A 13914-nucleotide genomic window follows, 5' to 3' on the forward strand; every position below is an offset into this window, starting at 1 on the left:
GACAAAATATTGAAATGCCTTTGAACAGGGTATGGTAGTAGGTACCAGACACACCGGTTTGTGTCAAGAACTCCAACGCTGCTGGGTTTTTCACACTCAACAGTTTCCTGTGTGTATCGAGAATGGTCCAGCACCGAAAGGACATTCAGCCAACTTGACACAACTGTGGGAAGTATTGGAGTCAACATGGATCTGACCTCTTCCTTTGGGCCAGTACTAACAGTATACCACTTTCTCTACAGGCCTTTCCCTCTCTGCTCTTTCCCTTTGTCCCTCGGTAACCCTTTCTGTCTCACGCTCGATGTGGGGAGAGCTAGAAGGAGAGAGTGAGGGCCACAGAGGGAGAGAGTGAGGGCCACAGAGGGAGAGAGAGTGAGGGCCACAGAGGGGGAGAGAGAGTGAGGGCCACAGAGGGGGAGAGAGAGTGAGGGCCACAGAGGGGGAGAGAGAGTGAGGGCCACAGAGGGGAGAGAGAGTGAGGGCCACAGAGGGGAGAGAGAGTGAGGGCCACAGAGGGAGAGAGAGTGAGGGCCACAGAGGGGAGAGAGAGTGAGGGCCACGGGAGAGGAGAGAGAGAGTGAGGGCCACAGAGGGAGAGAGAGAGAGAGTGAGGGCCACAGAGGGAGAGAGAGAGAGTGAGGGCCACAGAGGGAGAGAGAGAGAGTGAGGGCCACAGACGGAGAGAGAGAGAGTGAGGGCCACAGAGGGAGAGAGAGAGAGTGAGGGCCACAGAGGGAGAGAGAGAGAGTGAGGGCCACAGAGGGAGAGAGAGAGAGTGAGGGCCACAGAGGGGAGAGAGAGTGAGGGCCACAGAGGGAGAGAGAGAGAGTGAGGGCCACAGAGGGAGAGAGAGAGAGTGAGGGCCACAGAGGGAGAGAGAGAGTGAGGGCCACAGAGGGAGAGAGAGTGAGGGCCACAGAGGGAGAGAGAGTGAGGGCCACAGAGAGAGAGAGAGAGTGAGGGCCACAGAGGAAGAGAGAGAGAGTGAGGGCCACAGAGGAAGAGAGAGAGAGTGAGGGCCACAGAGGAAGAGAGAGAGAGGGCCACAGAGGGAGAGAGAGTGAGGGCCACAGAGGGAGAGAGAGAGAGTGAGGGCCACAGAGGGAGAGAGAGAGAGTGAGGGCCACAGAGGGAGAGAGAGAGAGAGTGAGGGCCACAGAGGGAGAGAGAGTGAGGGCCACAGAGGGAGAGAGAGTGAGGGCCACAGAGGGAGAGAGAGTGAGGGCCACAGAGGGAGAGAGTAAAGGCACAGAGAGGGAGAGAGTAAAGGCACAGAGAGGGAGAGAGTAAAGGCACAGAGAGAGGGAGAGAGTAAAGGCACAGGAGAGAGTAAAGGCACAGAGAGAGGGAGAGAGTAAAGGCACAGAGAGAGGGAGAGAGTAAAGGCACGGGGGGGAGAGAGGCCAGGGAGAGAGTAAAGGCACAGAGAGAGGGAGAGAGTAAAGGCACAGAGAGAGGGAGAGAGTAAAGGCACAGAGAGAGGGAGAGAGTAAAGGCACAGAGGGAGAGAGTAAAGGCACAGAGAGAGGGAGAGAGTAAAGGCACAGAGAGAGAGAGAGTAAAGGCACAGAGAGAGGGAGAGAGTAAAGGCACAGAGAGAGGGAGAGAGTAAAGGCACAGAGGGAGAGAGTAAAGGCACAGAGAGAGAGAGAGAGAGTAAGGGCGAGGCCAGACTGGCCGGTTGATTTTCTCCGTATCCCTGATTTCCAATGGGAGTCATACATTGATGGTCAGCGGAGACGGCGCTTCCATATCCATACAATTTCCTCCATTTTCACAGATGGATACATAACCATCGGTTTAGACAATTAGAAAAAATGAGGCGTTTTACATCACACACACTCCACACACACACAGACAACAAGTCATTAAAAATGTATCTGTTCTAATTGGGTCACGCCCTGACAGAGAGGGAAGGAAAAAAGAGGGAAAGATCCAGAGAGAGAGAAGAGACAGAGAGAGATGAGAGGGGAAGACAGAGAGAGAGATGAGAGGGGAAGACAGAGAGAGAGATGAGAGGGGAAGACAGAGAGAGAGATGAGAGGGGAAGACAGAGAGAGAGATGAGAGGGGAAGACAGACAGAGAGAGGGAAAGAAGAGCGAGGGGGACAGAAAGAGCAGGTATGTATAGGTATTTATCTCTTTCTGATTGGTCAGTATAGTTTTACCCTGAGCTCTGGTAGCCTGGTGAGGTGAATAATATGATGACTGATTACAGAGCAGACTGGTCTGGTTACAAAGATAACACATGGTGACGACACATCTGGCTCTCCTCTCTCTCTCTCTCTCACACACACACACACACACACACACATCTCTCTCTCACATCTCTCTCCTCCGCTCTTAAAAGGAGAGAGATGTGCAGATGTAAAGAGAATATCAATCAACTGGCTTTTTAATAGTTAGGGAGAAAAGATCTGTGCTTGATTGCTAATTATTCTATGACATCTCTCCACACACACACACAGCACACACACACACACACACACACACCACACACACAGAGAGAGAAGTGTTCCCATATGTATGGCTGTAGGAGTGTCAGTAGTCTGGTCAATGAACCACTAAGGAGTGATAAATAAAGAGAATTACCAAGATGGCCGACCAAGTCCTTCTCCCAATGTGGAAACCATTAGGACCGCTGCAGCACTGCCACACACACACACACACACGCGATGAAAGGAGTGCGTGCAGGAAGCTGAGTGCTAATTGAGTGGAGACAGCAGGAGTCGTCTCTAAACTACTTCCTGTTAGAATTTGACCCTGAAGTAAAGCCACGTTCAGAACTTGTCCAATAAGAAATGTTTGTTTTCATTGCAAAACGTTTCTCTACGGTTTGCACTAATGAATACACCTCCGGGCACACACACGAAAGCAATTACAGTATGCTGTGGTTTGATCTCAGACGAAGAAATCTCTGCTTTCATTCAGCCCTCAATTCCCAGCATGTGCGCTAGTGTGCAACAGTCTCTCATACCATTTCACAATTTAGTAGACACTCTTATCCATAGTGACTTAGTACTTAGTGCATACATTTTCATACTGGTCCCCTGTCGGAATCAAACCCACAGCCCTGGTATTGCAAGCACCATGCCCTGCCAACTGAGCCACACGGGACCATACCTCACCAATCCCTCCTGTACGAGCCTGCCAACTGAGCCACACGGGACCATACCTCACCAATCCCTCCTGTACGAGCCTGCCAACTGAGCCACACGGGACCATACCTCACCAATCCCTCCTGTACGAGCCTGTCACCTGAGCCACACGGGACCATACCTCACCAATCCCTCCTGTACGAGCACATACTCCCTAATACTATCTAAGTTCTGTTTCCTTTGGACCAGACCCCAGGAATTTATATGAGGGGGAAACTATCACACTATCACGATATCAACACACACTGAGAATTTCAAATCAAATCAACACTGCCTAACAGGGCACACTAAAACAGGTCTCACAACTCTCTCTCTCTCTTTCTCCCCCTCACTTGACAGTGGTGAGGTCATGCACTCTATCTTTCTCTCGTTGAAACAGATGTGTGTGTCTACCGTAGTGAATCATAGCTCAGCGTCAATTTCTTATCCCCCAGCTGTGATCTAAGCCTTGACACGCTTCACACTCAGAATCCATCTCAGCTGACACTACTCGCTCCCTTATTCTTATTCTGTTATCTCTTGTGTTTTTGTTCTACCTTATTATTGTTAATATTACATTGTTATTGATTACTGCATTGTTGAGGTCAGACCTTGCAAGAAAGGCATTTCACTGTACTTGTGCACGTGACATTAAAACTTCATACATTACTTCACTACTGAATCACCTGATCTGTCAAATAGATGGATTACCTGTCAAATGAGACAGACAGCATATAATCTGTATAATCATATAATCAGACAGCATATAGGAACCTTGTTGTTCTTGGACAAGAAACTGCATTGGGCTCCGATGGGAAGGGGACATGAGACTGTTTAAACGTGACACGGGACGATATCAACACATACTGAGAATTTCAAATCAAATCAAATTGTATTTGACACATGCGCCGAATACAACAGGTGTAGACCTTACAGTGAAATGCTTGCTTACAAGCACTTAATCAACAATGCAGTTTTTTAAAAAATACCTAAGAAAATAAGACATTGTTTTACTGACATTATAAGACATTGTTTTACTGTTAAAACGTAATATAGTTGCGTTGCTAGGCTACTGTAAATTATTCGTATCTGCTGTTTGTACTGGGGCAGTGGGCGGGACCAAGCGAACGTCATCGATTCTGCGTCATGTGTGACTAACATTGAAAACAGCGAATCAGAAGCTTGTCCGTGTTTTAAACTGACCAATGAGCGATTTGTCACCTTTGTTTGCGGAAGTGGAGCTGCTATCATCGAGGCAAGTTTCCAGAGCAAATTTGTATGTATTTTGGTGTTTTACAGCTCAAATGAAAGCAGCTCACTCTAGAACGAGTGTAACATCGTAATGCAAAGTCATGCATTCTATAAGAGCAGATATCGCTATAAATATCCCACGTGTGCTTTCTCCGTTGACGTTCTTTCAAATCCGCTAGCCAGTTTTCGGCAAAAAAAGCGTGTTTTTATCGTGTCTTCTTTGTTTGTGCAGATGAATACCTGTTCGCTGGCGCATCCCAATGGGCAGGAGGCCGACTCTGTCCCCGCCAAGCGGCTCTGCAAGGGGGAGTGCGTTCAGGATGGGTCGGTCGGAGGTGGAGGGGGGAAGACAAGCAGGGCAGTGGAGGTGGTAGGTGACATATCACTAATCTCGGCAACAACCCAGAACCAACATTGTTACCTCTGTTTGTCCACGAGAGAACATTTCACTGGCCTAGATAACCATACCGGATGGGAAATGTACCAGTCTGTCAAGCCTCTGTTATTGTAAAAATTCTGAGGACTGGGCCTGGAAAAATGTAACCACTCAAATTCATGGACAGAGCTTTGGATGCAAGCAAGGACTGACCATCCAAATTATACAAATTATAGCTTTAAGCATGTTTTAACGCTATACAGTGTTTGTTTACATTTACAATGCTGACAAACATTGGAGTGAAACAAGCTCATATGAAGAATGTATAAGGAGTGCATTGCAGATTGGCGTTTTACCTTGGTTTTTGTTTACTTTGTGGCAGAACATCTGCTTGGTGCCTGTTCGCACGTTGGCTAATAATAATTAGCTAGCTGACTTGACACAACGTCTGTCTCTCTCTAGTCTATAGTCATGCCAGTGTAACCCCTCCTGTCTGTCTCTAGTCCATAGTCCATGCCAGTGTATAACCCCTCCTGTCTGTCTCTCTCTAGTCTATAGTCATGCCAGTGTATAACCCCTCCTGTCTGTCTGTCTCTAGTCCATAGTCATGCCAGTGTATAACCCCTCCTGTCTGTCTGTCTCTAGTCTATAGTCATGCCAGTGTATAACCCCTCCTGTCTGTCTGTCTCTAGTCTATAGTCATGCCAGTGTATAACCCCTCCTGTCTGTCTGTCTCTAGTCTATAGTCATGCCAGTGCATAACGCCTCCTGCTGGCTGGATGAGTGTCTGCAGGGGATTTTGAACCAGGACTATACTGGCTCTATGGAACTGTCTGTCTACGATGACGCCAGCACTGTGAGTTACTAGAATACTACTGCAGTACTACTAATACTACTGCACTGTGAGTTATTAGAATACTACTATAGTACTACTACAGTACTACTAATACTACTGCACTGTGAGTTATCAGAATACTACTACAGTACTACTACAGTACTACCAATACTACAGCAATGTGAATTATCAGAATACTACTACAGTACTACTAATACTACAGCACTGTGAGTTATCAGAATACTACTGCAGTAGTACCAATACTACACTACACCACTGTGAGTTATTGAATGCTACTATAGTATTACTGCAGTACTACTAATACTACAGCACTGTGAGTTACATACGTGCGTGTATGGGTTGTGTGTGTGTGTGGTTTTGTGTGTTTGTGTGTGTCAGGATAGTTCCAGAGCAATAGTGGAGGGCTGGAGGGAGAGGCTGGAAAGGAGAGGTGTTTCCATGGTGATCTCTGGCCATGACTCCGCCCAACCCAGAGGAGGTAAGTGTACGAACACAAGGTGTGTATGCGAGGTGTGTGTACGTGAGGTGTGTGTGTATTGTAACAGGCCCCATGCTGATCTCCTCTCTCTCCTCTCCTCCAGTGGGTCATGCCAAGAACCAGGCTGTGTCTCAGAGCTCTGGAACGTACCTCTGCTTTCAGGACGCTGTGAGTCACAACACAACGTGTTTATGTTAACCTGTCTCCTGTGTGATAATGTGTGTCAGTATGTGGGAGAGAGAGGTGGAGTGAGAGTGTGTGTGTGTGTGTGTGGTGTGTGTGTGTGTGTGTGTGTGTGTGTGTGTGTTGTAGCGGTCTGGAGGGAGTCATCGTCACGCTCTAGCTACTGCTGTCTGACACATCTTGGCCACGTTTAGTACCACACACAAACACACACACACACACACAGGCTATATAACAGGTGGGTACTGTATCAGAGTAAATGTTTGACAGAGCTGTCAGTATAAAATGAGGACTGAGACTCCAGTCTGTGTGAGTGTTTGTGTTAGAATGTGTGTGTGTTACACTTAGTAATTGCTAAATGAGCCTAAGCTCCTCTGCATGTTACTGGTGTCATGTCAATGTGCCAGTTTGTTTTTCATGGCCCGCTGCCAGAGGTGGGCGGAGTTTCTACATTTCAGACCATTCCAATGGCCGCATCTGAGAGCCAGAGAACCAAAGCACTAAACAGAGACATCGCAGCCAGGGACATCACACACACACACACACACACACACACACACACACACACACACACACACACACACACACTTGGATATGCTCTGGCTTGTGACGCACGAAAAATATGAAAATGGAACTGAATTATAGTCACGAGTTCTGGCCCCTGCCGTGTGTGTGTGTGTGTGTGTGTGTGTGTGTGTGTGTGTGTGTGTGTGTGTGTGTGTGTGTGTGTGTGTGTGTGTGTAAAAGATGCCTGGAGCTGTTCTGTGCCCCAAGAAAAGCATAATTCCTGAAATGAGACTCTTTCTTATCCTGACTGGGCTGAAACAGAGTTGAAGGAAAACGGTGATAAAATCAGACCGTTTCTCAGAAATATAATGAAATGGTCAAATAGAGTTCAGTATCTCTGTAAATATTATCTTCTCCGCCCTCTCAGAGTTTAATAGAATGAGTCGGGTAGATCCGAAGTAAAAGCATTTTTGGGGTGGGGTGTCTCATATGGAAATCATTGGCTGAGCCTCTGGACTGAGGAAGTTAAATGTATTGAACGTAGTAGAATAGTAGTTGGTTAATTAGTTTCTGATAATCCACGAAGAGAATGCAGCAGTGATTCCTGTTTCCTGAAGAAGTAACGCCTGTTTCTGTGTAGCCAGTTAGCGTGCAGAAACGGTCAGTGTGCCGAAACGGTTAGCGTGCAGAAACGGTTAGCGTGCAGGAGACAGTCATTTCTAAAGGCTTCCCCCAAAAACCTTCCCAATGAAATGTTGACTGTAAAGTACTCCACCTGGAAGAATGATATCATGATGATTTCCATCAATGGGGTGGGTGTTTGTTTTACAAACTCTCCCATCACATGTACACTGCTACAAGAACCGTTATAGAAACACCGCTAACCAAACACAACAGGCTCTCTCTGGGGCACAATTCAATTAAAGGGCAGCTACTCTTGACCTCTCCTGATGTGGTTTAACAGTTGTTGTGGAATTAGAACACTCAGTTTGGTGTTTGTCCCATTTTGGGAATTATTGGTCGGTGAGCAGACCCCAGACCTCACAAAGAACAATGGGTTCTATAACTGATTCAAGTGTTTTTTTGCCAGATTCGAATTGGTATGATGAATTTTATGTTCCTTTTGATGGCGTAGGAGGCCCATCTTGCCTTGTCTCTCAGATCGTTCACAGCTTTGTGGAAGTTACCTGTGGCGCTGATGTTTAGGCCGAGGTATGTATAGTTTTTGTGCGCTCTATGGCAACGGTGTCTAGATGGAATTTGTATTTGTGGTCCTGGTGACTGGACCTTTTTTGGAACACCATTATTTTTATCTTGCTGAGATTTACCGTCAGGGCCCAGGTCTGGCAGAATCTGTGCAGAAGATCTAGGTGCTGCTGAAGGCCCTCCTTGGTTGGGGACAGAAGCACCAGATCATCAGTAGACATTTCACTTCAGATTTTAGTAGGGTGAGGCCGGGTGCTGCAGACTGCTCTAGTGCCCTCGCCAATTCGTTGATATATATGTTGAAGAGGGTGGGGCTTAAGCTGCATCCCTGTGGGAAAAAAATACCTCACACTTGTTGTTTGTGTACATGGGTTTCATAATGTCCTATGTTTTTCCCCCCAACACCACTTTCTATCAATTTGTATAGTAGACCCTCATTTCTGTTTTTCTCTTTCTCTCTTTCCACCTCTGTCTGTCTCTCTCTCTCTGTCTACCTCTGGTGTGTTATGTCTGATGTGTGTGTAAGTGTTGATTCTGAACATGTCTGTTTAGATCCTCTCTGAAGGTTGCGACCTCCCGGAGTGCTCTAGTCATAACAAACAACCCATCAACACGCCTTGAAATGTTTGTGAGAGAGCTAGCTAACCGTGTGTGTGTGTGTGTGTGTGTGTGTGTGTGTGTGTGTGTGTGTGTGTGTGTGTGTGTGTGTGTGTGTGTGTGTGTGTGTGTGTGTGTGTGTGTGTGTGTGTGTGTGTGTGTGTGTGTGTGTGTGTGTGTGTGTGTGTGTGTGTGTGTGTGTGAGAGAGAGAGCTAACCGTGTGTGTGTGAGAGCTAGCTAACCGTGTGTGTGTGAGAGCTAGCTAACCGTGTGTGTGTGAGAGCTAGCTAACCTTGTGTGTGTGTGAGAGCTAGCTAACCTTGTGTGTGTGAGAGCTAGCTAACCTTGTGTGTGTGAGAGCTAGCTAACCTTGTGTGTGTGAGAGCTAGCTAACCTTGTGTGTGTGAGATCTAGCTAACCTTGTGTGTGCGAGATCTAGCTAACCTTGTGTGTGCGAGAGCTAGCTAACCTTGTGTGTGCGAGAGCTAGCTAACCTTGTGTGTGAGAGAGCTAGCTAACCTTGTGTGTGAGAGAGCTAGCTAACCTTGTGTGTGAGAGAGCTAGCTAACCTTGTGTGTGAGAGAGCTAGCTAACCTTGTGTGTGAGAGAGCTAGCTAACCTTGTGTGTGAGAGAGCTAGCTAACCTTGTGTGTGAGAGAGCTAGCTAACCTTGTGTGTGAGAGAGCTAGCTAACCTTGTGTGTGAGAGAGCTAGCTAACCTTGTGTGTGAGAGAGCTAGCTAACCTTGTGTGTGTGAGCGCGAGAGCTAACCTTGTGTGTGTGAGCGCGAGAGCTAACCGTGTGTGTGTGTGAGAGCTAGCTAACCGTGTGTGTGTGTGAGAGAGAGAGCTAACCGTGTGTGTGTGTGAGAGCTAGCTAACCGTGTGTGTGTGTGAGAGAGAGAGCTAACTGTGTGTGTGTGAGAGAGAGAGCTAACCGTGTGTGTGTGAGAGAGAGAGCTAACCGTGTGTGTGTGAGAGCGAGCTAACCGTGTGTGTGTGAGAGCTAGCTAACCTTGTGTGTGTGAGAGAGCTAGCTAAACTTGTGTGTGTGTGAGATCTAGCTAACCTTGTGTGTGTGAGATCTAGCTAACCTTGTGTGTGAGAGAGCTAGCTAACCTTGTGTGTGAGAGAGCTAGCTAACCTTGTGTGTGAGAGAGCTAGCTAACCTTGTGTGAGAGAGCTAGCTAACCTTGTGTGTGAGAGAGCTAGCTAACCTTGTGTGTGAGAGAGAGCTAACCTTGTGTGTGTGAGCGCGAGAGCTAACCTTGTGTGTGTGTGAGAGCTAGCTAACCGTGTGTGTGTGTGAGAGAGAGAGCTAACCGTGTGTGTGTGTGAGAGAGAGAGCTAACTGTGTGTGTGTGAGAGAGAGAGCTAACCGTGTGTGTGTGAGAGCGAGCTAACCTTGTGTGTGTGTGAGAGAGAGCTAACCTTGTGTGTGTGTGAGAGCTAGCTAACCGTGTGTGTGTGAGAGCTAGCTAACCTTGTGTGTGTGTGAGAGCTAGCTAACCTTGTGTGTGTGTGAGAGCTAGCTAACCTTGTGTGTGTGAGAGCTAGCTAACCTTGTGTGTGTGAGAGCTAGCTAACCTTGTGTGTGTGAGAGCTAGCTAACCTTGTGTGTGTGAGAGCTAGCTAACCTTGTGTGTGCGAGATCTAGCTAACCTTGTGTGTGCGAGATCTAGCTAACCTTGTGTGTGCGAGAGCTAGCTAACCTTGTGTGTGCGAGAGCTAGCTAACCTTGTGTGTGAGAGAGCTAGCTAACCTTGTGTGTGAGAGAGCTAGCTAACCTTGTGTGTGAGAGAGCTAGCTAACCTTGTGTGTGAGAGAGCTAGCTAACCTTGTGTGTGAGAGAGCTAGCTAACCTTGTGTGTGAGAGAGCTAGCTAACCTTGTGTGTGAGAGAGCTAGCTAACCTTGTGTGTGAGAGAGCTAGCTAACCTTGTGTGTGAGAGAGCTAGCTAACCTTGTGTGTGTGAGCGCGAGAGCTAACCTTGTGTGTGTGAGCGCGAGAGCTAACCGTGTGTGTGTGTGAGAGCTAGCTAACCGTGTGTGTGTGTGAGAGAGAGAGCTAACCGTGTGTGTGTGTGAGAGCTAGCTAACCGTGTGTGTGTGTGTGAGAGAGAGAGCTAACCGTGTGTGTGTGAGAGAGAGAGCTAACCGTGTGTGTGTGAGAGAGAGAGCTAACCGTGTGTGTGTGAGAGCGAGCTAACCGTGTGTGTGTGAGAGCTAGCTAACCTTGTGTGTGTGAGAGAGCTAGCTAAACTTGTGTGTGTGTGAGATCTAGCTAACCTTGTGTGTGTGAGATCTAGCTAACCTTGTGTGTGAGAGAGCTAGCTAACCTTGTGTGTGAGAGAGCTAGCTAACCTTGTGTGTGAGAGAGCTAGCTAACCTTGTGTGTGAGAGAGCTAGCTAACCTTGTGTGAGAGAGCTAGCTAACCTTGTGTGTGAGAGAGCTAGCTAACCTTGTGTGTGAGAGAGAGCTAACCTTGTGTGTGTGAGCGCGAGAGCTAACCTTGTGTGTGTGTGAGAGCTAGCTAACCGTGTGTGTGTGTGAGAGAGAGAGCTAACCGTGTGTGTGTGTGTGAGAGAGAGAGCTAACCGTGTGTGTGTGAGAGAGAGAGCTAACCGTGTGTGTGTGAGAGCGAGCTAACCGTGTGTGTGAGAGAGTTAGCTAAACTTGTGTGTGTGTGAGATCTAGCTAACCTTGTGTGTGTGAGATCTAGCTAACCTTGTGTGTGAGAGAGCTAGCTAACCTTTTGTGTGAGAGAGCTAGCTAACCTTGTGTGTGAGAGAGCTAGCTAACCTTGTGTGTGAGAGAGCTAGCTAACCTTGTGTGTGAGAGAGCTAGCTAACCTTGTGTGTGAGAGAGCTAGCTAACCTTGTGTGTGAGAGAGCTAGCTAACCTTGTGTGTGAGAGAGCTAGCTAACCTTGTGTGTGTGTGAGAGAGAGAGCTAACTGTGTGTGTGTGTGTGTGAGAGAGAGAGCTAACCGTGTGTGTGTGAGAGCTAGCTAACCTTGTGTGTGTGTGTGTGTGTGTGTGAGAGCTAGCTAACCTTGTGTGTGTGAGAGAGCTAGCTAACCTTGTGTGTGTGAGAGAGCTAGCTAACCTTGTGTGTGTGAGAGAGCTAGCTAACCTAGTGTGTGTGTGAGAGAGCTAGCTAACCGTGTGTGTGTGAGAGAGAGCTAACCATGTGTGTGTGAGAGAGCTAGCTAACCTTGTGTGTGTGTGAGAGAGAGCTAACCGTGTGTGTGAGAGAGAGCTAACCTTGTGTGTGTGAGAGAGCTAACCTTGTGTGTGTGTGAGAGAGCTAACCTTGTGTGTGTGTGAGAGAGCTAACCTTGTGTGTGTGAGAGAGCTAACCTTGTGTGTGTGAGAGAGCTAACCTTGTGTGTGAGAGAGCTAACCTTGTGTGTGTGAGAGAGCTAACCTTGTGTGTGTGAGAGAGCTAACCTTGTGTGTGTGAGAGAGCTAACCTTGTGTGTGTGAGAGAGCTAACCTTGTGTGTGTGAGAGAGCTAACCTTGTGTGTTTGAGAGAGAGCTAGCTAACCTTGTGTGTTTGAGAGAGAGCTAGCTAACCTTGTGTGTGTGAGAGAGCTAGCTAACCTTGTGTGTGTGAGAGAGCTAGCTAACCTTGTGTGTGTGAGAGAGCTAGCTAACCTTGTGTGTGTGAGAGAGCTAGCTAACCTTGTGTGTGTGAGAGAGCTAGCTAACCTTGTGTGTGTGAGAGAGCTAGCTAACCTTGTGTGTGTGAGAGAGCTAGCTAACCTTGAGTGTGTGTGAGAGAGCTAGCTAACCTTGTGTGTGTGAGAGAGCTAGCTAACCTTGTGTGTGTGTGAGAGAGAGCTAACCTTGTGTGTGTGTGTGAGAGAGAGCTAACCTTGTGTGTGTGTGAGAGAGAGCTAACCTTGTGTGTGTGAGAGAGCTAACCTTGTGTGTGAGAGAGAGCTAACCTTGTGTGTGTGAGAGAGCTAACCTTGTGTGTGTGAGAGAGCTAACCTTGTGTGTGTGAGAGAGCTAACCTTGTGTGTGTGAGAGAGCTAACCTTGTGTGTGTGAGAGAGCTAACCTTGTGTGTGTGAGAGAGCTAACCTTGTGTGTGTGAGAGAGCTAACCTTGTGTGTGTGAGAGAGCTAACCTTGTGTGTGTGAGAGAGCTAACCTTGTGTGTGTGAGAGAGAGCTAGCTAACCTTGTGTGTGTGAGAGAGAGCTAGCTAACCTTGTGTGTGTGAGAGAGAGCTAGCTAACCTTGTGTGTGTGAGAGAGAGCTAACCTTGTGTGTGTGAGAGAGAGAGCTAACCTTGTGTGTGAGAGAGAGCTAACCTTGTGTGTGTGAGAGAGAGAGCTAACCTTGTGTGTGAGAGAGAGCTAACCTTGTGTGTGTGAGAGAGAGCTAACCTTGTGTGTGTGAGAGAGAGCTAGCTAACCTTGTGTGTGTGAGAGAGAGCTAGCTAACCTTGTGTGTGTGAGAGAGAGCTAGCTAACCTTGTGTGTGTGAGAGAGAGCTAGCTAACCTTGTGTGTGTGTGAGAGAGAGCTAGCTAACCTTGTGTGTGTGAGAGAGAGCTAGCTAACCTTGTGTGTGTGAGAGAGAGCTAGCTAACCTTGTGTGTGTGAGAGAGAGCTAACCTTGTGTGTGAGAGAGCTAGCTAACCTTGTGTGTGAGAGAGAGCTAACCTTGTGTGTGAGAGAGAGCTAACCTTGTGTGTGAGAGAGAGCTAACCTTGTGTGTGAGAGAGAGCTAACCTTGTGTGTGAGAGAGAGCTAACCTTGTGTGTGAGAGAGAGCTAGCGAACCTTGTGTGTGTGAGAGAGCTAGCTAACCTTGTGTGTGTGAGAGAGCTAGCTAACCTTGTGTGTGAGAGAGAGCTAGCTAACCTTGTGTGTGAGAGAGAGCTAGCTAACCTTGTGTGTGTGAGAGAGAGCTAGCTAACCTTGTGTGTGTGAGAGAGAGCTAGCTAACCTTGTGTGTGTGTGAGAGAGAGCTAGCTAACCTTGTGTGTGTGTGAGAGAGAGCTAGCTAACCTTGTGTGTGTGTGTGAGAGAGCTAACCTTGTGTGTGTGAGAGAGAGCTAACCTTGTGTGTGTGAGAGAGCTAACCTTGTGTGTGTGAGAGAGCTAACCTTGTGTGTGTGTGAGAGAGCTAACCTTGTGTGTGTGTGAGAGAGCTAACCTTGTGTGTGTGAGAGAGCTAACCTTGTGTGTGTGAGAGAGCTAACCTTGTGTGTGTGAGAGAGCTAACCTTGTGTGTGTGAGAGAGCTAACCTTGTGTGTTTGAGAGAGCTAACCTTGTGTGTTTGAGAGAGCTAACCTTGTGTGTTTGAGAG

The 13914-nt window shown here is 47.7% G+C and overlaps 1 protein-coding gene across 3 annotated transcripts in view; it reads left to right on the forward strand.

Moving 5' to 3' along the window:
• Positions 1-4346: 4346 nt before the first annotated feature.
• qtgal (queuosine-tRNA galactosyltransferase) overlaps positions 4347-13914 on the forward strand; it is a 28490-nt gene continuing 18922 nt past the window's right edge. The window contains exons 1-5 of one of the 3 annotated variants that reach the window (XM_082967164.1): positions 4347-4392; positions 4621-4758; positions 5504-5620; positions 5999-6098; positions 6202-6266. In XM_082967164.1, coding sequence (XP_082823290.1) covers positions 4621-4758; positions 5504-5620; positions 5999-6098; positions 6202-6266 — 420 coding nt within the window. In that variant the 5' untranslated portion in view covers positions 4347-4392. The other 2 variants (XM_082967166.1, XM_082967160.1) reach the window with 2 other exon arrangements.

The sequence above is a fragment of the Salmo salar genome, chromosome 02, assembly GCF_965601325.2.
Source record: "Salmo salar chromosome 02, fSalSal1, whole genome shotgun sequence".
NCBI classification, from domain to species: domain Eukaryota; kingdom Metazoa; phylum Chordata; class Actinopteri; order Salmoniformes; family Salmonidae; genus Salmo; species Salmo salar.